Below are 24,202 nucleotides of genomic sequence, written 5' to 3' on the forward strand. Positions count from 1 at the left end.
AAAAAACCCCAAAACACCTGATGCCCTGTATGTCTGTAATAGCCCCTCAGCAGAACTGAAAGTTGTCTTTTTTCTCAGTTAGTTCTAAACTAGAAGGATTAAAACATGAAACAAACGATAAATCACTACTGCTGCTGGTAGGAACTCAGATATGATGATTATAAGCACTGAATAAAATGTCTAAACAGAAGAGAATAAAAGACAAGACAGAAGGGATGGGCTCCACAGGGCCAGAGCCATCTGAGCAGAGACTGCACAGCCCTGGCAGCAGGGTGAGCAGGAGCTGCACCAGGCTCCTGTAACCCACAACAATTTCATGCCAAACACAGAGCCCACAGTGTGAAATTCACACAGTAAGGAACACACATATGGTATTTCCAAAGCAACTCACTGAGGCACCCTGGAAATTCCAGGGCAGAAAACAAGGGGACTGTATCTTACAACTTTAATTCCAAAACCTGAACTAATATGGAAGGCTGTGTGCTTGGCTGGTATTTGGGAAAGACACCACATCTATGCTCTGTTGCCTTTCTTCAGGGCCACCTGGCTTTGAGATGGGATCAGAAGCATTGACCCCACATAAAAGAATCCAAACCTGACCAAACTGTCACAGTAATATTCAGCCATGGTGCTCTTCTGAGCATTGGTGTAGCAGAAAGTGAATAAAATTTGTAATATCCTTTCTTCCCCTGAACTCTGAGAAGAATTCAAGACTGTTTTACCTGTAAGGCTTGGACTAAAGAGACAGGAAAGAGCTACACTAAGTCATCCTAGCTGGTGAGGGTCCTGAAATCTGATACACCATAGCAGTTTTCTTCTCTCCTTTGGTTGATAGCAATCATCTGTGCCTCCAACAAAATATGGAAAAATGGAGAATTGGGAAGAGAAAGGACATTAAGCACAGTGGATGCTACCTAAATAAAAATATTTTTAATAAAAGAAAAAAAAACTTTTTTAAATTGAAAGCACCATAATTTCTTCACTGTTGTTTCTTGAGTCATTGTGAACTAAGGAAGGAGTCTATTGCCTGTTCCTAAATTGTGTGTTCACCTGAGTCACTATCAGTAATGCCAGTATTTGAAGCAGTTTCTGTTTCTTGCTAATTACTGCAATCCTCCCTTTGCCAGTGCCCACAGCCAAGGTAACATTATAGTTCAGTAATTATACAATGTTCTCTCTTCTTTTAACATAGCCCAGCGCCTGGAATGCAGCTCTCACAGGGGACAGCTGGTGCACATTCACGGACAGGAGAAAACTGTGCATGTAAATTCTGTGACTAAAGCATAAGGAATAACCAGAGCAGCTTGGAGTAAAGCAGATAGAGAAAATGGGGTATAGAAATACACCATTTGCTACCTATGACAAGCCTTTATTAGGCTTCTTTAAGCTTAACACCCTGCTGCTGGCTGCAGTCAGCACACATCTGAAAGAAAAGGAACCTCTCTTCTTCTTCCACATGCCTCTCTAACTGTCCTTTCACAGTGGAATGATTTTCCTTATTTTTATGGTGATTACCTTGTTCATGGAATCAGGACTGAGTCTCTTCCATCAGCTTATGTCACTTCACAGTAATGGTTTTAAATATGACACAGCCACAGGTCTTGTTCTACTCTCCTCAGTGAGATGGCCCACACACATCATACACAACTGCACCCACAGTTACTTTCTCAAGTAATCCTATTAATCCAGTGCAGAGCAGTCCCTCAGGCATCATCTCAATAACTCTTTTCTGTTCGGGCTTTGTGCCATTTTTCTCTTGTCCTTTGCATTTCTATTTCTTTGCAATTACTGTCTGTTCATGTGCACCCATGAGAAGGTGAAGAGCCCAACACCCTCAGCCACACTCCAGTGATGTTACTGGCCACATTTATCCTCTTGATGGGACCATAATGATTTTCATCCTTTGTTATACTGTCAGGACAATTTTTTAAGAGCTTCCCTCAGATAAACACAATGTATTCTGCTTTCACTGCCTGGCTTTGATATGACAGACCCTGAGCTCTCTCCCTGTGCTGAGCCAAAGCAACTGAGTGTGCCAGACTAATTTTTGCAGTTTTCTACTCCCGACTTCACATCAGAAGAATATAATGCAACAGGTTTGTGGAACAAACTGACACAAGTTTTGTTTCTCTTCAGATCTGCACTGACCTCCTGAGATTAAACATGATGCCTCATCCTGAGTGACTCACTCCTGCAGTTAGCTAAATTCAAACTGTCTTCTTTAAAGCCTGTAATGTAAACAATACATTTTACTGTCTCAGCTAGGTGGACATTAGTTAAAACAACTTTACATTCTGCAAACAGCTCCATGATGGTGCTGGTTTATGTGGTTTTGGCATGGACACCACACTTACAAAGCACTGCCACCTCTTGCTCCCACACATGCCTGCTGCAGTAACCACCAGCAGGCTGGGCCAGCACCACTGAGGAGTTTACAAAAACCATTCCTGGACACTGCCAGGGAGGCAGATTCCTAAAAAGGCAGCCCCAGCTCCCCTGAGCAGTGGGATGAGACCCAGACCCCACAGCAGGCTGAGCTCATGGAGCACCCACAGAATCCTCACTGCTGCCAAAGCTCTCGATGGTTTTCATGGTCCTCCTGCCTGTGGATTCACCTTTAAACTGAACTTCCTGCAGCCTCTACATGCAAATATTCACTCTGTGGGCTTGTCCTTCCCAAACAGGCCCAGCTACAGACACACAGCAGGAGGACAAACTGCAGTCCCAGTCCAGCACACAAGGTCCCACTCTGGGTCTCTGCTGAGCTTGCTCAGGAGTCCAGCATTCCTACCAGGAAGAAAGTTTCTCTCTCCAGTTCCTCTTTTATAAATATATTTTACTACAATGTTTTTAATGATCTGCAATAATTCTCTGTGCTTCAACCCCATGACCTCCAAGTACTCGAAAAACCCTTTCTTGCACTTTTTGCAGTGAGTTCAAGGACATACAGAGAAGAAATTACACCTTCCAATCCAACTCTCCACTCAAAAATCTAGATCCTATCTCTGACCATGGTAACAACTGCACTGTTAAAACATCATCATTGACACCTTCTTTAAATGACCTTAAAATAAAGTACATACAGCCAATCAAAATATCTTTGCAGTGATGTTTACAAAACCCAGGCTGAAACAGTTTTCTCATTTGCAATTTCCTTTTACCATGAAGACCAAAACACTAAAAATATTAAAATAAATTTAAAAAAAAAAAGAAGTAACACAACACAAAGTGGCTCCCACTCTTTTTAAGCAGTTAAAAATGTTAGAGCTGAAGATAAAATTTCTGGCATTCTGGGAGTAAAATCTAGCCTGCATGCCATAGATCAGTGGTTAGATATTCTCTGTTATTTTTCAGATATTCAGGCATATGATCTTCTCATGCACAGGTAAGTTGGCACATAATTACTGATTCTTGAACATACCCAAAATCACAATAATGGAGTTAAATAAGTTACCATGGAAAACCTTTGCAAAATGTATAACTTATATTTCCATCACTAAAAGAGAACTTACCTTTAAGGACTCCCAGAGGGGAAACTGCACCAGAGAGAAAGGAATCTGGAGAGGTGGGAAAAGAAAAAAATAAGAACAACAACATAATGTTACCAAAGTAAATTGGTAAATTGGGTTAGCATGTTCCTCAACTGGCTAAATTAGGAACAGTTATTGTTCTGCCAGTGAACTGCAGCTTACAAATCTTTACGGACACTTTATGTACGCTGCCATTAAATGACTGGTTTCACTAAAGCAGTTTTACTTTGTTTATCACATTCCCTGCTGAGAGGTTAATGTATTGTTACCAGGGTGGCCTAGAAGTGCAATAAGCAGTGTGATCTAGTGCAGGGACATTCTGGGTTTGTCAGCCAGCCAAGAAAGCCATAAGGATGGTTCAAGAAACACGTTCCCAAGGCCAGGAGCACAGCTTGGCAGAAAACATCCTCAGCAGTGCAGACTCAGAGATTATGAGCTCTTGTGCTGCAACCAGCGCTGTGCCCTTGGGCATCAGCTGCAGAAACCTTCCTGAACATGTCCCATGATCTCCCATGAACCAGAACTAAAGGCAGGTTGTGAGGAGCTAGCACAGTCCAGCTAAAAGGGAGAAGCTTGGTGGTTCTCTGCCTGTGACACAGGGTTCTCCTGTCCAGCAGCATGTCTGCATCTCTGCATCTCTGCCTCGGCTCATTCCTGCTGCCTCCTGTCCCTGGAGTGCACAGGCATTTCCATGTCCTTCACAGATCCTGCCCTGATAAGAAACTCAGCTCATCACTCAGTTTGCACTGTGAACACGCTGAAGCACTGTGCAACAAGAGACATCACTTTCCAAGGCTATACCTTCTACTGTATTTCCTCCTTTGCAAAGCCCTCCACTGAATTCTTCCTTGTCCTTCACCACTCAGAGAAGTCCTGTCTAACACCTATCTCTGGTACCAACTCTGCCTTTGCTATCTCCAGGCTGAATATCAGGATATTTCAGAGGAAAGGGTGTCCAGAAAAGCAATGGCCTGTCCTAGGATCACCCTACAACTGTATCTGCAGGTCTGCTTTGCACCTTCCTAAAGCTGCATTATCTCTGCTTTGTTAGCCAGTCAACCCCAGGCTCCAATCTTCCTCCAACAACCTGTTTTCTTCTACTTTTATCCTTCTTAACTTCTCCCCTTGTTTAGGCTGATTTGGCAGTTCATATATCAAATTATTTAGTCTCAGAAAGCACTTACACATCTTTCACCATGAAAAGGAGTAGATACACAAAATGGACCATGCTTATTTAATGCAGATATCTTTGCTCTGAGTGATGTCAGGTTAAAAACGTTCACTAGAGATATGAATGGCTTATTAAACCCAAATTCAGGCTACACAAAGGAATCTGAAATGGAACAGCCATTCAACATCACAGGAGACAAAGAGTATTGTCTGCTTCTCTGTGCTGCAAGTAATGATTAATAAATGAGTCTATTAAGTTAATCTGCCAGGCAAAACTAAACTTGACAGACACCTGCCACAGAAAATTTGTTATCTATTCAGGCAGGAAATGGCAGTGAGAAGAAATCAATGTCACTGCTGTACATTGAGCTGACAAACTGAAATCTCAGAGGAAGTTTGTCATCTTGGACAACGAGCAATATCCCTGGTGGCATCTCAGAGCCCCAAATAAAGGTCAGACATGGCTCTTATTTATCAGGGTCTTGAAACTCTAGTGTAGCAATTAAATTTCATTTTTAATACTGGGTGAAAAAGCCCAGCTCTTTGACAGTAATGTGTGGTAATATATTTATGAGAAGATATATACACACCCACATGCTACTGCAGCATTGTTGAACTGAAATTATATGGAATGATTTCTTTGCAATGTAAAATGAAAAGCAACATAATCTTCTATGATCTAGACCAAAAAAATAGGGAAAAAATAAGTAACAATAACCAATACATTTGCTTCAAATTTATTAAAAAAGAGAAAAGGAAACGCTCTGTATCCAGCTGTACACCAAACAAAACAAGCTTTCAAACACAGCCTCCAAGTTTTGCTTTTTTTATGCTCATGAATGAGTGGTAAAATTAAGCAGCTGTTAATAAGACAACAAGGGAAGCTTGTGACATAATCCCCTTTATATCTACTTAGCTAGAAGCATTTCAATCAAAGGGGAAACTTGTTCACAAGTGCTGTTTGATTTTCAGTGTTGGTGGTGTTTGCTTTCCGTGTCCTGCTTGGGGCTGGATGGGGATTATGGGTTTCCCTTTTCCCCAAGTGCCCCATGGGATGCAGGTTTCAGATGTGTGCCAGGGTGACCTGCACAGCCACTGGGCTCCCTCCTATCTAGCAGGGCTGCAGGATAAGGCCGTAAACATTAAAATATTCCTAAGTCACGCTTTACTGGAGTTTAAAGACTTGCAAAACACAAACAAAATGGGAAGCACCACCATCACCAAGCAGGGCAGCAGCATCTTTGCTGCACTAAGAAGATCCTAAAGAGATGCCCTACATTTATTGCAGTCACCCATTGGATCCTGTCTGACATCCTGACTAAAAAACAAAACCCACACAAGCAATTTCATGGGTATTGCAATGAAAGGGACTCTGTCTTCCTGTGGATTTGGGTTTTGTCATCAGATTCTCCGAAGCCAAACCATTTCCAAGCCGCCTTCAGCAATCTTCCCATCACAGGGACCTCCATCACATTTCTTCTCCAGATCTATTCCACAGCCCTTGTTGAAAGCTCAGCTCCTACTGAAAACCTTCCCTCAAACCCTTTAATCACCTTTATTTTCCCCTCAAGACAGTTACCAGAACTCCTGTTTATCCTTGCAGCCTCTGCCCTCGTGCCACATTTCCGTGGCCAAGCTGTGGAAGGGCTGTGCAGGCTGCTGTGTGTCCATGTGTGCAAACACCCTGCTTGCATAAGCCTCATCTCCCTAAGAGACCAGACTAAACAGCCCACACCCAAAAGTAGCATTAATATATGCAAAAAGAAATAGCCCTGTGAGGGTAGCTCATGAAAAGCCTTCAGATGGCTTCTTGCCCTTTATTCTTCCTCCACGGCAGACGTGACAAAATCCTGCAGTCTGGGGACACTTCCGAATTTGAACACTTACAGCATTTCATTCCTTTTTGTACTTTGCTTCTTCTTGAAAGAAAAGCTCTTCAGCAATGAACAGAATCACACCCTGTTAGGCAGAGATATTTCTGCCTGAAATAGGCTAAGGCAACAATGAAAATGTGGTCCACACATGTGGGTAACTTGCTGCCAGCAAATATGAAACCCTGGCAAGTTCCAGCAACCTCTCATTTGACATTAATATAAAATAGACAGAGAGTACCAGTTCTCATGTCTGGCCTAATGTTATATAACTATGCTGTTTGTTCATCAGAGTCAACCCTTAAACGCACACAAAAGGCAAATTTAAAGCCCCCAGACAGCTGCAAATAATTATTCTAAAATGTTTTATAGGTTAGTGAAATTATCATTTACTCTGGTCCCTGCAGTCCTTAGCACCTAATGCCTAAGTTAAGGTAATGAACTTTGCAGATGCTTATTTCTACACATCTACTTAATTCCCCTGATACAAAGAATTTTAAATTATTCTGTTTAACAAGTTACTTTTAGAAATAGCTGCACTTCCCCACCAGAGCAGCAGACACATCTCGCTTCCAAAGAAAAATACCAACCTGTAAGTACTGAAGATTGATGACAGAGCAAAAGTCCTCCCACCAAATACTCTTTAATTAAATAAAAGAAATTTAAGGAGGAACTTAATAAAGCTCTTTGCAACTACAACACAACGCTTTAAAGTACTGTGTATCTATAACACTGAAAATTCACCCAGTTGATATCTGATGGTAAATTGCAAGCTGAGGAAAACAGCAGCCAGAGCAAGGGCAGCAAGCTGAAGGAGTGGCAAAGAATGGGGGAAAGAACCAAAGGAAAAAAAAAAATCAAAACCTCATCAGCCCCTTCAGAACTGGGATTCCCTTCCAAATATGAGAATTCTTTCACACAAAGAGGAAACAGATGTCTATGGCTGGAATTTGCATGTGGCTTTATTCTCTTCTAGGATACAATAAAACTACTCTTCTTCTCATCCTCCGAGCTAGAAATTAAACAGTGGCATGTCATGCAGAGTCCAGCTGTGCTTCCTACCTCCAACCTTTATTAGCAATATATTTAAAAAGAAGAAGAAAAGACAGAGACAGAAAGAAAGGGAGAAACTAGAAAAGCACAAGAATTGAAAAACTGTGGTATGTGTTCTCAAAACAATATAAAACCTACAGATGTTCTTACTAATCTGTGGCACATGTTTGTTTATTCAGGTTTTCCCTGTCCCCAGTTCAGCAGGCTTTGCTCTCCAGAAGACTTTATCTATTTTTATAAACCTTAGAGTAAATACTGGAGGAGAGGTTGGCATAAACAGCCAGAGGAGGAACAGGCTCACCTTGTAGGAGCTTTCTCAGTGCCCCTGAAAATGCACCTCCATCCCAGGAACTGCTCTCACCCACACCCCACTGTTCCCTACATTAACAGCAATGGGAGGAAAGCAAACACTTCTGAAGGGGATTTTAGAGGATGAATGTCACAAAGGACAGCAGCAAGAACATCTGCTCATTCAGGGAGAACCCATTTCATCATCGAGGGGCAGCTCTCAAACTTGCACCCAACCTGTCACCTGCAGTCACCAGGACAGGGACAGAGGGGCCATCACTGTCCAATCTGTATTTATGAGTACTGAGCTGCTGTGCCAAACTGTGCCTTCTCTGCTGTAATTGCAAAGAAAAGTCTAATAAGCCACTTCTGTACAGCAAAAATATACTATTTTCTAAGGATACATACACAGCAAATTTCAGAACAAACTCCCCTCTACCTAAGTCCCTTTTACAATCTCTTTTTTTTCTACCTTCTTTATAAAGGATAGAAGAGTTTTTTAATAGGTTCAAGTTAAAGCAGAATAAAACAACCCTGTCAGCCCACTGGAGTTAAAGATCTCTGTTAATAATCCCAGCAAATTTGGTCCAGTGTTTTGCCCTCCTAAAATTCTTCACACGTTTGCCCAATACATCTGGATTAGGGTAAACTGATGTTCCAGCTATAAATATACTTTCCCCAGGACGGGCTTTGAAAAGACAGCATGAAATGAGGCAAGGCTGGCCCCTGGTCACATCAGAGGTCATAGCAATAGCCACCACCAGGAAGATTTGGAGGTTTCACAGCTTTTCTGCTGACTGAAGGTGAAGGTGTCTAGGACCCATCATCGATGGGATACCCTAGAGCTGACAAAGTAGACTTCTTTTCTTGCAAAGCTTCAATTAAAATTGTCCCCCAGGCCCTCCTTGAAAAACTGCAGACTCCACAAGGAACTGAATTATAAAAAGGCAATTTGTAACCTGAACATGAATGAAAGACTGTCAAAGCCATCAGCTGTGCTCCTGCAGCTCTGTGAGATGGAAGGTTGGGAGCGTGGTGAAAGAATGGACAAGTTTATATGTTAAACAAATGATGGAGGGCTTTGTTAATAAACACTGATGCAAAAACAAACAAAGCTTTTCAGGCAGGTTTAACAACTTTGGCATAGCAACGACCAGGGAAGAGGTTTTGGCTCCACTCCTTAAGGAAAACAGTGAAGGTCCAAGTTCACACACTGCACCACCAAGCCAGAGAGGTGGAGGAACCCCAGGGGAAGCTCAGCCATAACAGGGAAAACTAGCAAGTTGCATTTGCAACAAACAACTTTTCACAGCCCTTCCTTCAGTGCTGAACACCAGCTCTGCAGCACTGCCAGAGGCAAAGGAATGGCGTTCGGGGTGGTAGAAACATCAATCTCAACAATGCCAAGAGTATTATTAAAACAAAGGTTTCAGATCATGCACCAGCAGCCACCTGAAGTAATCAGCAATTCCCTCATTTTCAAGCAAGTAACATTAACCCTTTGTGAGCTGGGAGAAAACTGCAAGCTATAAATGGGAAGAAGTACAAAATTCCAGAATTATAGTCATTTTTCTGGTTCAGGCATCTGCTAACTCTCAAATAAATATTTGCACCTTGCTTCCTACGTTTCCCCAGCTCTAACCCCAAAGTATTTCCACTTGTCACCTGGCATATGTGAATGGTTGGAACTAAATTCCTTTCCTAGACAAAACATTATGTGCCCCACAGGGTTGCTTAATTTGGTTACAAGCCATTCTCACAGATGTCCTGTGGACCTGTGTGGCAGAACTTCACATCCACATTTCCTCTTAAATAGCATCACACAGTTATTATAAAAGCAACTTATAGGGCATATTACGTACTAAAGATAAGTAAAAGGAAAATTCAGTTTTTCCTCCATGAGAAAAAGGTTCTGTGATTAAAAAAGCAAAGAAAAATAAAGGAAAAAATGTTTTTCTGCAGGGGCAATATTGACCAGCGAAGGGGAAAGACATAGTCAGAGATCCAGCATGAGTGCATGTTTCCAAAACATGGGAAAAAGAGAGGCACTGAGGCAGATGCACAAACTCAATGCAGGCTGGATTGATTTAAGAGATGCTGATGATCACAGAGCCCTAACTTTGCACACGCGTGAGACAGACCATCACTGAGCTATTGAAGGCTCTTTCCTCAAAGAAACAACATTAACAGCCACACATTCCACCCCAACCCTTTCTTGAACCAGCCCCTTCCTACTCTGCTGGGAGAACAGAATAACTATTAGAGATTGTATACTGTCAGCCACAAAAGTCAATTTTATTGGATTTCAAACACGAGCTGGACTGACCAGCCCGTAATTACACAAATAATATCCATGTTCTTCCATTTTCCAACAAATAAGCATTAAAGGAGATGCCTGTTTTGCTATTAATTTTCAACAACATATTAAGAAAACCCCTCAGCAAGTAAATGAATATGCCGACACCGATTGGTACATGCTGTTTTCAGGGCTCAGATAAAAATCTTGTAGGATAAAAGATGAGTTTAGCAGCTCCAGAAGAATGAAGGTATTGTTTAACAGGAAGCAGATGTATGTCAGATGGCAAACTCATTAAAGTGTCCCATCGTTAAAGGAAATGGGATAACAACGAACCATCTGAAAAAACCTGCAGTGATCAGGAAACGCACAAGCCACAGCTAATCTCCCATTTATTGGTAGGTAATGCCTTTAAGTCATGCACATGCATTGAGTTTAGGGGCATGAAGGACTAATCTTTGTTCTCATGAAAGAAACAGGAGCAGAACCCAAGAACATGGAGAGCAGCATTGCTGGAAGAAGTCTTCTGAGGGAAAAGTCCCAACATTTGGAGGAGTTATTACATCGACCCGTGGGTGCACACACACACAGTCTGGGCAGCATCAGTTCCCTGACTCTGAGAGCATTTTAATGGACATTGTTCATACATGGGGCATTTTAGATATAAATATATTTTTTAAGATGCCTTATGGAAGGTACCTATCAAGAAATAGCCTCTAAATACAAACTTGGAAACTCTAGTTTCCACTCATTCATTGGTGGGCACTGGAGTGATGGACTTGCAGTATCAGAGCTGAACAATTCCTCAAGTGAGAATTCTGCAGGTTATATAAGGACCTAAGCACAAGGAATTAAACAAGCAGCATAGATTCACAAAATCATAGAATCATTTAGGTTGGGAAAGACCCCTATGATCATTGAGCCCAACTGTTAACCCAGCACTCTCAAGCACATCACTAAACCACATCCCAAGTGCCATCTACATGCTTTTAGATCCCTCCAGGGATGGGAACTCAACCACTTCCCTGGGCAGCCTCTTCCAATGTTTGACAACTCTTCCAGTGAATGAATTTTTCCTGCTGCCCAATCTGAACCTCCCCTGGTGCAGCTTGAGGCCTTTCATTCTCCCCCTGGCACTTGTCACCTGGGAGAAGAGACTGATCCCACCTGGCTGCTGCTTTCAGGGATTTGTAGAGAGTGAGGAGGTCCCACCTGAGCCTCCTTTTCTCCAGGCTGAGCACCCCCAGCTCCCTGAGCCTCTCCTTGTGCTCCAGACCCTTCCCCAGCTCTTTTCCCTTCTCTGGACAAGCTCCAGCCCCTCAATGTCTTTATTGTAGTGAGGGGCCCAAAACTGAATCCAGAATTTGACTCAAAGACAGCATGTTTGAATCACAAGGCAGGTGGATCTGTGGAGAGGAGTGAGAGTATTGCTTCATCCAGCAAATATTCACTCTAAGAAACTGGAAAACAGTGCAGCTGTAATTGCACTGACATCAGCAAAGGAACTCTTGTCCTCAGAGTAACAGCCACAAGAAAAAAAAAAAAAAAAAAAAAAAAAAAGACTGGGAAGAAACATGTGTTTCTCCCATCTTGGATATATCTCAACCTATACCAGTTCTGTTACAAATGTCTTGTTACTACATTATGATTACAAATATCACACAGCAGCTCTCACCATAAAAATTAAATACATCCCCCTTGCCAGAAGTTTTCTGAGTATCACTCAAAAAAAAAATTTCCAAGAGGAAATTCATCTCTGCCTTTGGATACTGGCCTGGTCCAAAGGCATTGAAATCACTGGGAATTTTGCACATGTGGCTTTGACAGCTTCTGGATCAGGACCGATGCTCAAGATGGAGAAAAGAGGAGAGGGTGGACGCAAAGGTTCTACAGCACAACACAAAAATCAGCTAATCTGGATTCTACCAGAATGCACAGACCCCACTCATGGTGAGAGCAGGCTCTAGAATCTCCTTTTTTTTAAAACTTCTTTAACAGGAACTGCTGCAAATTCCCTGTTTTTACAGAAATACACAACATCCTTAATTATATCTGAGCCCAAAACATCAACTTTTAAATAAAAATTTAAGTCCCAATATGGTTAATGTAAGCTAACCAAGTTTTTTTTAATGTTTTACCAAATACAGACTTTGGCATTTTGCTGCATCAGTACCCTTGGTTATTTGGTAAGGGTATTCCTGCTTCTTTGCCCTTGTGGAGGAAAAAAAGGAAAAATCCAAACTGTACCAAAAAAGAAAAATAAGCAAACATTGTTTTAAACAAAACACTTCATGGATATTGTTGAGGAAACTACTCCATCAGTGGTAGTGCAAAACCAACATTAATGAAACAACTACTATAAACCAAGCTGAAACTTCTGTCCCTGAAGTGTAAGGCCTGTGCAGTACTGTTTGTGTATCTTACACCATTATCTCCATCATGTGGCAGAGAGAAAGAATGCAGACTAATGTCAAATTCAGGAAATACTGTTCATGTAAAGGTATTTTACCTCAGATTCAGAATTTTGTATCTCACAAAATGGAGCTTTGCTATGTTTCCTTCTGTGGGTACCATTTTCAGCTGTTATCATTAACAGTTGCATTGCTTTTGCCCAACCACAGGACATGATCTTGCAGAAGTGAAATGACCTACTACCTTAACTTTTACCTATGAAAACTTTCCTGCTACAATTCCACAAACTTTAATCTGGTTCTACATCACAAAAGACCTAATCTAAACCTCATTACAGTGAACTGAAAAATCCCAGCAAGCATTTGGCTGATCCCAGAGGAGCAGTTAGACAATGCATGTACAGATACAGGAAGGATGGTTCCTTTATTATTTTTTTTTTTTTTTTTTTTACCCTCTATAACTCTTTTCTGACAGTTTAACCAATTCTGCAGACTCTGTAACTATTCAAACAGGAAGCCCCCTGGACCCAGCAGACCTCCCTGCTGATACAGCTGGAGAGTGACTCTGCTCCTAATGGAGCATTTCTTCCAGCCCCAGCCCAAGGTAGCAGCTGTAGGATGTGGGGCTGGACACTGCTGGGCCACCTGGGACCCTCTGCCCTCCCAGGTGTGCACGTGCAGCCTCGTCCATGGCAATCCAGCCCCTGGGAAAGGCTGCATCCCCCAACTTCCTGCCTGTCAGCAAGCTGGGAAAAAACTTCAATTTGTGCTGGCTGCACAAATCCAGCATGCACAGAGCAGGGAGGGTTTGCTCTCAGGAGCCTCTTGCAGGCTGCCTCAAAGGAGCCTAAACCCTCTTGTACAATGGCATCACAGTGTAAGAACTGTGGAAATAAAAGTCACGACTCTCAATGATTTGTTTTAATCCAGTTAGGGAGAAGATGCTTTCATCCTAAGCCTTTGAGCTCCTTTGCATGACTCCATACAGGCACCTCATGTCTGTCTGCCTTGAGAATCTCTCATAGCCACAATGTTTAACCATTAAGCTAAACCAGAACAAATTCTCACACTTGGTTACCCAGCTCAGATGGGAGGAAAGTGTGTGAGGCTGCAAAAGCCTGGGAATGAGATCAAGGGCAACAAGGGTGCTTTGGTGGGCAAGACAGCTAAACAGCTGGAACATCCCAGCACACACAAACGCTCATTTTGCTCATTTGCTCACCCTGCAGCCCTGTTCACACAGCCCAGGAGCAGCTTTGGGCCATCAGCAGGGCCTGAGGGAACAGAACTGCAGAGCACCACAGCAGCTCAGGCTCCTTCTGTGAAATCCTGCTTGGAGCTGTGATCACCAAAGGAGATGCTAGAAGTTTCCACTTTACCATATAAATCATCCCCTCCACGTTTGGCAAAGCACTTAAGCACATGCTTAGCTGTGCTAGAGCTAACTTTCTTCCCAGCAGCCAGGATGGGGCTGTGTTTTGGATTTGTGCTGGAAATGGTGTTGATAACTCGGGGATGTTTTAGTTATTGCTGGGCAGGGCTCACACAGAGACAAGGCCCTTCCTGCTCCTAACCCCACTGGGGGTGCACAGGGAGTTAGGGGACACACAGCAGGGACAGCTGACCCCAACCACCCCAAGGGACGTCCCAGACCGTGTGGTGTCATGCTGGGAAGAAGGAGGAAAGGGGGATGGATGTTCAGAGGATGGCATTTGTCTTCCAAGTCCCCACCAGGTGAGATGTCCCTGCTGTTCTCACAGTGAATGAATTCCTTGTGTAGCTTTGCTTGGCTTTTGCTTCACCTGTTCAACTGCCTGAATCTGAATCCACTCGCAAGTTTTCTCATTTTATCACTTCCAATCCTTCCCCCACCCCATGTGGGGATGAGCTGCCAGCTGGGGTTAAACCATGACAACAGCCTTCACTATTGCTGAATGGGAACAAAATTAACCTTTAAAGTGTTAAATACCAAGCACAAGTTCTCAAAACTCCATGCTCTTCTTCACACTCCCAACTTCCCTTTAATCCAAAAGCTCTTCCAGAGCTGGAGCTGGGCCAAAGTGTTTTGTAAAGCTGAAGCCTGAACAAAGTGTTCTGCTAATTTGGGGCTGCAACCAACATGGTGACTGATGAGAAAAGCCAGCTAACAGCCTAATCTTTTCTGTGCGTTCCTTTAGATACACAGTGAGGAGCTCAAAGTGATCTCAAGCACCCAAGAGGGGACAAGCCAAGGGAACAACACGACTGGAGCTCCACCAAGAAGCTCCAGCACCACGGCCAAGCAGGGCCTTGCAGGGCCCCACGATGGGATCAGATCCCATCACTGCCTCTCTCTCTCTCTCTCACACACAGCAGGTCTGAACACAGCATCTGCTGCACTGATGGTGCCTTTAAGGAACCTCCTTCTGTGGAAAACATTGACAGCAGAAGGAGAAAGCCAAGCTGCACGCCCACTGCAGCACGGCCTCCAGAGGGATGGGAAATGCCACAGGATGGGAAATGCTGCTCTCACAGCTTCAACCCATCTAAATTCTGCACCCAGAAGGTTTCACTGAGATGATTTCTTTTCCTCACTGGCTTTGCAGCCATGTCAAATGCCCATGACAGCAGATTTGCCAGTTCCCTGCTGTCACAGGCACATTCACAAAACTCACAGTGCCACGGCTGAGGTTGTGTGGGTAGGTGCAGGATTGTGACTGCAATGCACAGACCAAATCAATGGGATTTACATATATATGATTTGGACCACAGTCTCCCCAGTTGTTTTCCAGCTGGGAAGTAGTCAGAAATTAAATAATTTTCATGCTAACAGGCAATACTTGAGAGGGAAAAAAGTGAACACAAAAATGTTGCTTGGAGAAATAGTCAGGACATTCCCTAGCCATGAGCAATCTCCTGAAATTTCACCTTTTCTCTGGACAGTAGGGTAGAAACTTCTTGAGAAACCAACCCTTAGGTTTCTCTATTTGTTTCTATTCCTGCAGCCTCATGAATGGATTGGATGCCTTATTCTGGGTGCTGCTCAGTCTCTATCATGCACTGATAATGCTCCTTTCACCCTGAGCCTGGCTGGGATACATCTGCCTAAATTAATTCAACAAAACTGTGAAGCAGCATCTGAAATAAAAAATACTGATCCTGATCAAAGACATGGTGTCCCAGAAGTTGCAACTTGGACTCAGGGAACTGGCACCAGGCAGAGGGGTAAAGAAAAATTACCAAGCAAATTAAGAACCAAAGAGAAAAGGAAGGAAAGCAATGATACTAATACACTTGCTTTGCTGATGTCAAAATGCCTTTTGCAGTATAATTTTGTAACTTTTTGGGCTGAGAAGGAACAGGCTGGTGTTAGCAGCATATAATATAACCAGGTGACTTAAACCAGGATTTTTTCTAATGAGATTAGCAAACTATACATTACAATTCCGTAATGTTTCAGCCTGAAGGCATTTTAATTACACTATTCATTTATCTTCCCTGGGATTTTCTGACTCATGCCAAAATCCTTTCTTCACTTAAAAAGCAATTTTTATCTCAGGGCAAGTGCTAATAGACCACTTCAGACAAAACAACCAAAATCTGCAGAACTCATACAAGAGCAAAAATCAACTGTGGCTTTCAATCAAAGGATATAATTCCATTAATACCTTTCTTTAAATAGTATCACCATGTGCTGGTAGTGGGCTCTGGGATCATGAAAAGAATTAAGAAACCTGCAGAACTGTGCAGATTCTGTGTTCTCACATGCAATTTTAAACACTCAGCTGACCTGATGCCAGTGAATGACCTGAGTTTGTCTGGAAGTCATAGACCCACAGAACAGTTTGGGTTGGAAGTGATCTTAACATCATCTCATTCCAATCCCCCTGCCATGGGCATGGAATTTCCATTATTGTCACAGGCCTGGACTAATCTGGGGTGGAAAGGAGGTTCCCAAATTCATTCTGAAATGCTGATGGACATGGTGGAAACAGCCTGTTATGTTGGAAATGTCCTGTAGACACAAAAGATCCTGACATGATGGTGTGTGCCCACAGACCAGCTGAACACAGGGGAGATCCTACCCTGAACAAGTGTCTTTACAATATGTGATTTAAAAAACAACAAAAAATTTAAAAACTCATGATTTTGCTTTGCAACACAGAGCAACCCAGTGAGATAAATTCCAAAAGCCTTTACTGTGATAGAATAGTTAAATAGGATCACAATAAAATTCCACCTGTCAGCTCCAAAAGCACCCCACATGTAGAATTTACACAAGCTGAACCAGAGCTGGTTCAGGGCATGTCATAACAGCCATTTCTGCACTGAGCACTGTGAAAATTGGCCTCAAGATGAATTGAGTGCCTGGAAAGGGCAACCATATTTCAAGCAAACCAGGACATGCTCAGGGTGCTTGGGCTGCCCCTTCAGCTGCATTCCTGAACGTTTAATTTTTGCCACTTGCTTTGCATGAAAAATATTTCCAGCACACTTCCAAAAACCTCTGCAATACAGCACAAATACCTTGTGGTAAAACTTAAAAGAAGAAACACGTTAGTTTATACTGAAAGGATTTTGCAGAGCATTATTCCAGCTCACACCCCTAAGTGAGGAGCCAGAATCACAAGTGTTTTTTTGCTCACACGAGTTGTTTGCAATCTGTCATTTCTCACAGCTACAATATGGCATTGCCAATTTAATCACAGGGGCTTTTTTTTTTTGAATGGCACCCTGTTTTGTTTGTGTTTGTGATGCTTTTGCAGCAGAAGTCACTTGTGGTGTAGGAAATGGCACAGCTAAAATGTAAATCAGAAGGGCACTGTAACTGATTGCACCCTTGCTCCATTTTTTCTCAAGGGGTTTTAACTCAAGAAATCTCACTGTGTGCAGAGCTTTTGCACCAAGCCAGTGATGCTGAGCACCCTCACCCCTTTTTCAAGTCAGCTCAACTCCAAGCAAACAAGTCTGGGGGAAATAATGAGGCAGAGCCCTTCCCTGGAGCTGTGCATCAGAGAAGCCAGCCTGACACGAATGAACAGAAATCCTCTTGGGGTTTTTCAGAAATAAATGCACCAATAATGCAAGATTAATATGTAATAATGAGACAATTTTCTTCCATGTCCCACAGACTACATGCACTGTATGCCCTTTGAAGCCAGTCAATTACACTGTCAGCAACAAATACATTTCAGCTGGAGCAGCTAGAACAGTTGTTAGTGGCAATTTTGCAGGGAATGCTGCAGTGAAGCCCATGTCCCCTTTGCATATGCAGCTAAAATAAGTCTTTAGATGCTCTGGTGCACAGTTAAACACTTTGGTAACACATTTTTGAAAGGGTATTTTTGAAGGTAAATATTTTTGTAAATTATGTGCCTTTAAAATGTTACTGTTCTCACATTTATCTGGATTTTTAAAAATTGCTCTGTTTCAACCTACATCTTTAAACCTGTACCATTAAAAAAAAAAATGGAGAGAGAATCAGATATCTTGGATTTCCTCTTATTCCAGGTAACTTATTCCATATGCAGTCCAGCCAATGAGTTAAAACTTCCTCCCTTTTTTATTTCCTGTTGCTACCAACATCCAACTCACAAAATCCACCATTTGGAGAGATAATGAGAAATCCAAATGGCCAGCTGGGCTGCACAAGTTCTGGTGAGGCCAGAGGCTCCTCAGTGGATAAGACATCCAGCAGGGATTGATGGGGCAGCAAGAAGTGATCACACATGAAAGAAAGAGAACTTTGGAAAGGAGCTATAATATTGTCACAGGTCACTTTTGTACCAAACACTTCACAAACAATTGAAGATTTGCCCCAAGACCTGCAAATACAGGAAGGCAGGCAAATGTCGTTGCTTAATTCACCTTAAAGAAAAGCAGCACAGATACTGCAAGCTCAGTGCCACTTTGGTGACAGTTTATTATTGATAAATAAATCATTTATACACCTGACACAGCTCGTTCCTCTCTTCCGTGATAATTATAGTTTTAGAGGCCTCATTTAAGGGGCGCAAATTAATTTCCAAATTCCACCTACTGTCAAAGAATGTGTTTTATTAGGTGATTAATTACCTGCAGGAGCACTTCAGGAGACACCTTGGGGGCAAACAAGGATTGCTGTGACAGCTCCTTTAAGATATGGCTCTGCTCCTAAGGCCCGATGAGCCCAGAGATAAAATAACTGCATACAGGTGTTATCATCTGCAGCACCTTGGGATGTCTGTGCCTCAGAGAAGTGCATTTCCCTTCTGGAACATGCAAGTATTTGCCTGGATACTGCAGCCCTTGCTTTGTGAGAAGTCCCACAAACTGCCTGGGGTGGGATCCAGTTCCACAGTGGGGCAGAAAGCAGGAGCAGCTGTGGGAACTGCTCTTCCTCAGCTCAGTGTGCTCCTAAAACCTTCTGTACCCCAAAAACACACCCCACAGGGCCTTCCCCAGCTTAGGTGCCTGGATGGTTCAAAATCCTGGGCCAAGAATACTTTTTGTAAGTTTTACTTAAGTCAGCTATATAAAGGCTGAAGGATTTACAGCAAATTTTACCACAGTTTTTGTGCTGTCATTTCTAACCTCTACACTGAGCAGAGCTTCCAGCAGAGCTACACTCCTGTAGCTCCTCTTTGCAAGCAAGTTTTTATGCTCCAAGATGACTGGGAAGAAACCAAGGCAGCACAGCACAGCTTATAAACACACCTATGCACCAAGTTCAGGGACCTCCACACTCACAAGGACTTTGACACTGAAGACAGTGGAAGAAACTCCCAGAGAAAAACAATTTTTCCAATAACTCAACTGGAGAGACATGGAATTTAACAAACTCTAAAGGTTTTACCCACCTGTTTTACCTAAGTCTCTTATTCTACACAACACCTCGAGCACAGCTCCCAGAGGAGGAATTGCTCTGCTCCTGGCATTTCTTTTGCTCTTACACCTGCACCTGCCCTTCACAGGAATTACACTGACAGAGAAAATAAGGTCTGAAGGCCACAGACCAAGGGCAGGGCCTGTTCCCAGCCTGTCTAACCTGCACCAGCAGCCTCTCCTGATGGATGGGCTGCACAGATGATCAGCTCAGGTGCTGCTTTGTTGGATGGTTCCCCAGAGCAATTTAAGTCATTACTTCTTCACCTCCTTATCACGGGCACAGGAACAGATTTTTCTTCTCCTGCTTGCAGAAAATTTTCAAGAACTTGTCTTTATTTATCATTTTACCTTCCTGTGGCTTTTCCATTGCTCTTCCCCCCCTCTTTCCTGCACAAGGATATCAAAGACTGCTAAAGGCAATTCTCACTGTGCTTTTCATCAGCAAGCTTAAGTCAGATTGTTAGAAAAAGCTAAGTATAAACCAACATTAACCCTTCAGGTGTGGGAGCAAAAGAAAACAGAAATTCAGAGTAGTCTGAGAGATTCTCTTGTCTAATGGCAACAAATTTCTTCTGATCTCAGGGCAGTGGGATGTAAATCTCCCTTCAGTGAAGTGGGGAGAGGGAACATCACAGATGAACACGTCTGAGGTGGTAAAAGCGAACAGAAAAGCAGAGTTCAAAAATCTGAGAACTTATTTCATTCTAACAAAATAATAACGAGTGACACAAAATCTTTTCAGAAGCATTTTGCAAATGAGGATACGTGGCAAAGGGAGGATTGCTCTGGACTGAGAAGACCACCTGCACCCATGATGGATCTACAAGAGTTGTAGTTTTCAAGATGTGGAAGCAAAAGCCCTTGACATAACTCTCAGCCAAACACAATCAGAAAGCCACTTGCTGCACTTTGTTTCTTTCTTTCTCTCTCAAAAAGCCAAAACCCCCAACAACCATCAACAGCAGCAGCCAAGCAAAAAAGCCGAAAAACCAACAACATGACACAAACTTCCCAGAAAAACAATCAAATCTCAGTAAAGATCAAGCTGGAGATTATTGCTCCAAAGCTGCCCTTAATTAAGCATAGTCTTCCACCACTCAACAGTTGTTACAAGGTTAGAGAGAAACCTATCATCTAAAATATCATCTCACCCAAAGTAATTAACCAATTCTCACAACACTGTACTACAAACCTACTTCAATTTTAACCCATTGTGTGTGCTGGAAACTTCCACAGTCAGACATTCTGTTTTCTCTTTTGCCCACATACGCTTGTTATTAAAACCACATGCGGGCACTGAATCATTTCATGGTTCGTTTAGAGACAAACACGCAGAAAATTGTGGGAAACAAGAACAGCCCTAAGAGTCTGTGCAAGCCTCTGTGTTCTGAGGCACTCTGTGTGTGCAGCAGGAGCCTGAGCTGCAGGGCTTTGTTAATCTGGGGCTCAAAAGTGAACAGGAGAGAAATCCCTGCACATGTACAGTGAATTTCAGAGGAGATCATCAGCAGAGTCAGTCAGGGTGACAGCTTCACCCTCAGCACCCTGCAAAATGCCACGTGTATGCTCAACTGTTAGGCCACAACAAAAACCCTTCAGTGAGGCAGCAGGATGGTCTTTCATTCCTGAAACTGCTCTGGCAATGAGGAGAACTCCCCAACTGCATAGGAAGTTCACAGCATAACCTCAAGCAAAGCACTCCATCTCTGGATCTGACATCTGGGGAAAATGGCAGCCCTTCATCTTGCCCACTGGACTGGGAGGTCAGCAGCTCAAAGATGACCTTCAGCTGGGAGGACAGTCAGTTAACAGTAAGGCTTCCTTTTGATGAGGTTTCTGTGGATGATTCATATTCCAGCAGTGGCTGAAGGACCCAAACACAAAGTGCCAGCTCAGATGTGCAATGAGAACACACATGAAATCCACCTGAGAACACAACCCCCTTCTGTTCACAATTACTGCTGCACTCAGAGGCACTAATTCCCTGAAGGAAAAAACCTTCTGGATAAGCATTTTCTTTAAGAATACATCTCACCTGTGGATCTTATTCACCAGCAACACAGGGAACATTCATATTATGTCTGCAAATTTCCAGTTTGGTTTTGAAGCCTAAAACAGCAAGTAGGTGATCTAGGTTTCTTGTTGAGCACTCTATCAGGATGGTGAAAGGTCAGATTGTAGCACAAACATCTTTTATATGTGCAAGATCTCAGCTTTCCTCTTACAGGGGTGCATATACACACATACCAGGGATTTTCCATGGAACCCAAATGCTCCAGGATAAAATTAAACCATTAAATGATGACGTCTGCCAGGAAGTTGTAGGGGAGACCTCACAAAGTCAACTCTGATCAAACAGCTCTCTGCTGGAGAGCCTCACAAAGAGGTCATTTGTGAAGAAAGACGAGGAAGAAGATGATAACTGATGAGTCTAAAGTTCTATAAACCTCCTGGCCAGATATGGGGCACACAGCTCTCCCAAGAACCCGGCAGCTTTACAAAGACAGGAACAACACTCAAAATCACCAATGAAACCTCAGCCCAATGGTGTCAAGTGTTTCCACCTTGCTCCTGTTGATGTAATGCTGCAAAGCTGGACTTCTAGCTGGTGTTAATGAGGCAGTAAAATGTCCCCTTTCAGAAAAGGATGCTGTAGTTTCACACAGCTGCGTATGTAAAACTCGATCTCCTTCTAAATAGCTGATTCCTGGAGAGGGAAAACAAAGAAAGCCCAGCCAGGTTCCCATAACTGGGACTTCTGATGCTTCTGATGGATGGTTGGAAAGGTGGGGAGAGCAGGGAGGGAAGGTCACAAGATGAACAAGCGTGTCACAAACACACAGCGACACTGCAGTCATGTCAGAGCTATGGAGGGAGATACCTTTAGTACCAAAAATATAAAGCATAGACTAGATTTGGAGTTGTTTGACCAATCTTTTGGGTAATAGGAGCCTTTATTGGCTGCTCTTTACAGATCTAGGAATAACTCTTCATTCCCACCCCACTTGCAATGCCAGAGAGCTGCAGACATAAGACAGTCCTTTTCTGCTTGTGTTTCTGAACAGAAACAAAGCTCTTTCCATGAGGAAAATCCATATCTTTGAAGGCAAGAACTTTATAGTGCAATCAAAATATTCATCAAAGCTCTGCTGGTAACAGCAGGAACTTTGCACATGGAAGCAGGTGGGGTGAATAAGAATTTATGGGATGTCTGTAGCCATATTAAATATCTGAAGTTCTTCAAAGCACAGGTAACACTGAATGGAGTTTACAGACACAGTTGGTTTAAAATATGCACAGTCTCAATCCATACTCATATTAAAACACAGTCAGGAGATACCATCTGCTCTTTATAGGCACTGGTAATCAAAGGTTTTCTGTTAGTCTGAGCACAGGCATTAAAGGATATATTGGGGTAAAGCTCAGGCTAAAAAGGAAGCAATGCTCAATGCTGCATTCTTTCATCCAAAAATACACCTGCATCCTTGATCAAAAAGTTTATTCAAGCTCTGGCATCTGGGCATTTGCACCATGTCCATATTCATGATACTTCAGTTCTTAAAACCTGAAATATACTTCCAGTCAACAGGATTTTCTAATGCTGCAATTTCTTTTAAATGGTCAAAGGACTATTTAATAATTTCTTTGCTAAGCAACAAGCTTCTTTTATCTCCTGATTATTCTCATGGAAAAGTACAAGAAGGAGAGAGACAACACACCAGCAACTTCCTGACAATTCAATATGCTGCCTCAAGTAAGGAAACCAGGATATCTTCCATCTCCAGGCCTGGAAGCAGCCTGACCCCGCAAACATCTCAGTCAAGCAGTTCACACTGAAGTTAACAGGAGCTTGTAGAGCAGAACAGCTCTTGATTCTCAGAAATGCCAACAGTTCTGTTTCATTGTGATTTTTTTCTCTCAACGTACTAAAACACTTCCAAACCTCCTTGTACAAAAATCTTTTCCAACCCAGTGACATGAAATGCCAAGGTGTCATTGAACAGAAAAACTTTAGGGTCTCAAAACACTATCCAATTTTACTGTCTCTGATGCAGACTCTAGCCTGGGTATCCATTTTCAAATAGAACTAAAATACATTGGGAACTAAAACACATTTATGTTCTCTGAACTGTTATTAAGCTTCACTATAAATTTAATTACGGAAACACCTTTGACAGAATTAAATAGTAGTGCTTGCAGTCAGAAATAAGATCACCAGTGGTGAAAATGGCATTGACAGATTTACATAAAATCCCATTGACTGTGCTGCTAAAGCTTAAAAGCAGCAAAGTACCAGATATCTCTTAAAAAAAAAGATTTCTAATCCCATTCAAGCACCTGTGACTGTTATCTGGCGTGGATACAATTAACTGTAAATAAACCAACAATGGAAAAACTCCACCTCTGCGAGCACACAGCATTTGCAAGTCTGATTCTCACTGGTTAAAGGCAACAACCCAATGCTCACACAACACCATGCAATTCTAATATCTTGGTTTTAGACTTCCTGATCTTCCTTTACAGGCTTTTTTTTTTTTTTTTTTTTTGCTATTTCAGGCATTTCACTATAATAAACTACGGAATTCTGCTCATACAGACAAAATTCCATAACTAAATCTTCAATTAAAGTCTCATATTTAGCAGGAAAAGGAAACTGGTGCCTCAGATGTGCATCATGGTTTGGTCACAGACTATCTATAACAACTCCTGAAAGGACATGTGCACTCATGAAGTCTG

General features: G+C 42.5%; 1 protein-coding gene across 1 annotated transcript in view; it reads right to left on the bottom strand.

Moving 5' to 3' along the window:
* SLC25A26 (solute carrier family 25 member 26) overlaps positions 1 to 24,202 on the bottom strand; it is an 81,644-nt gene that overhangs the window by 21,537 nt on the left and 35,905 nt on the right. Inside the window, exon 6 of the mRNA XM_059480174.1 lies at positions 3,513 to 3,557. Coding sequence (XP_059336157.1) covers positions 3,513 to 3,557 — 45 coding nt within the window. The remainder of the gene's footprint in view (positions 1 to 3,512; positions 3,558 to 24,202) is intronic.

The sequence above is a fragment of the Ammospiza nelsoni genome, chromosome 11 (assembly GCF_027579445.1).
Source record: "Ammospiza nelsoni isolate bAmmNel1 chromosome 11, bAmmNel1.pri, whole genome shotgun sequence".
Taxonomy (NCBI): domain Eukaryota; kingdom Metazoa; phylum Chordata; class Aves; order Passeriformes; family Passerellidae; genus Ammospiza; species Ammospiza nelsoni.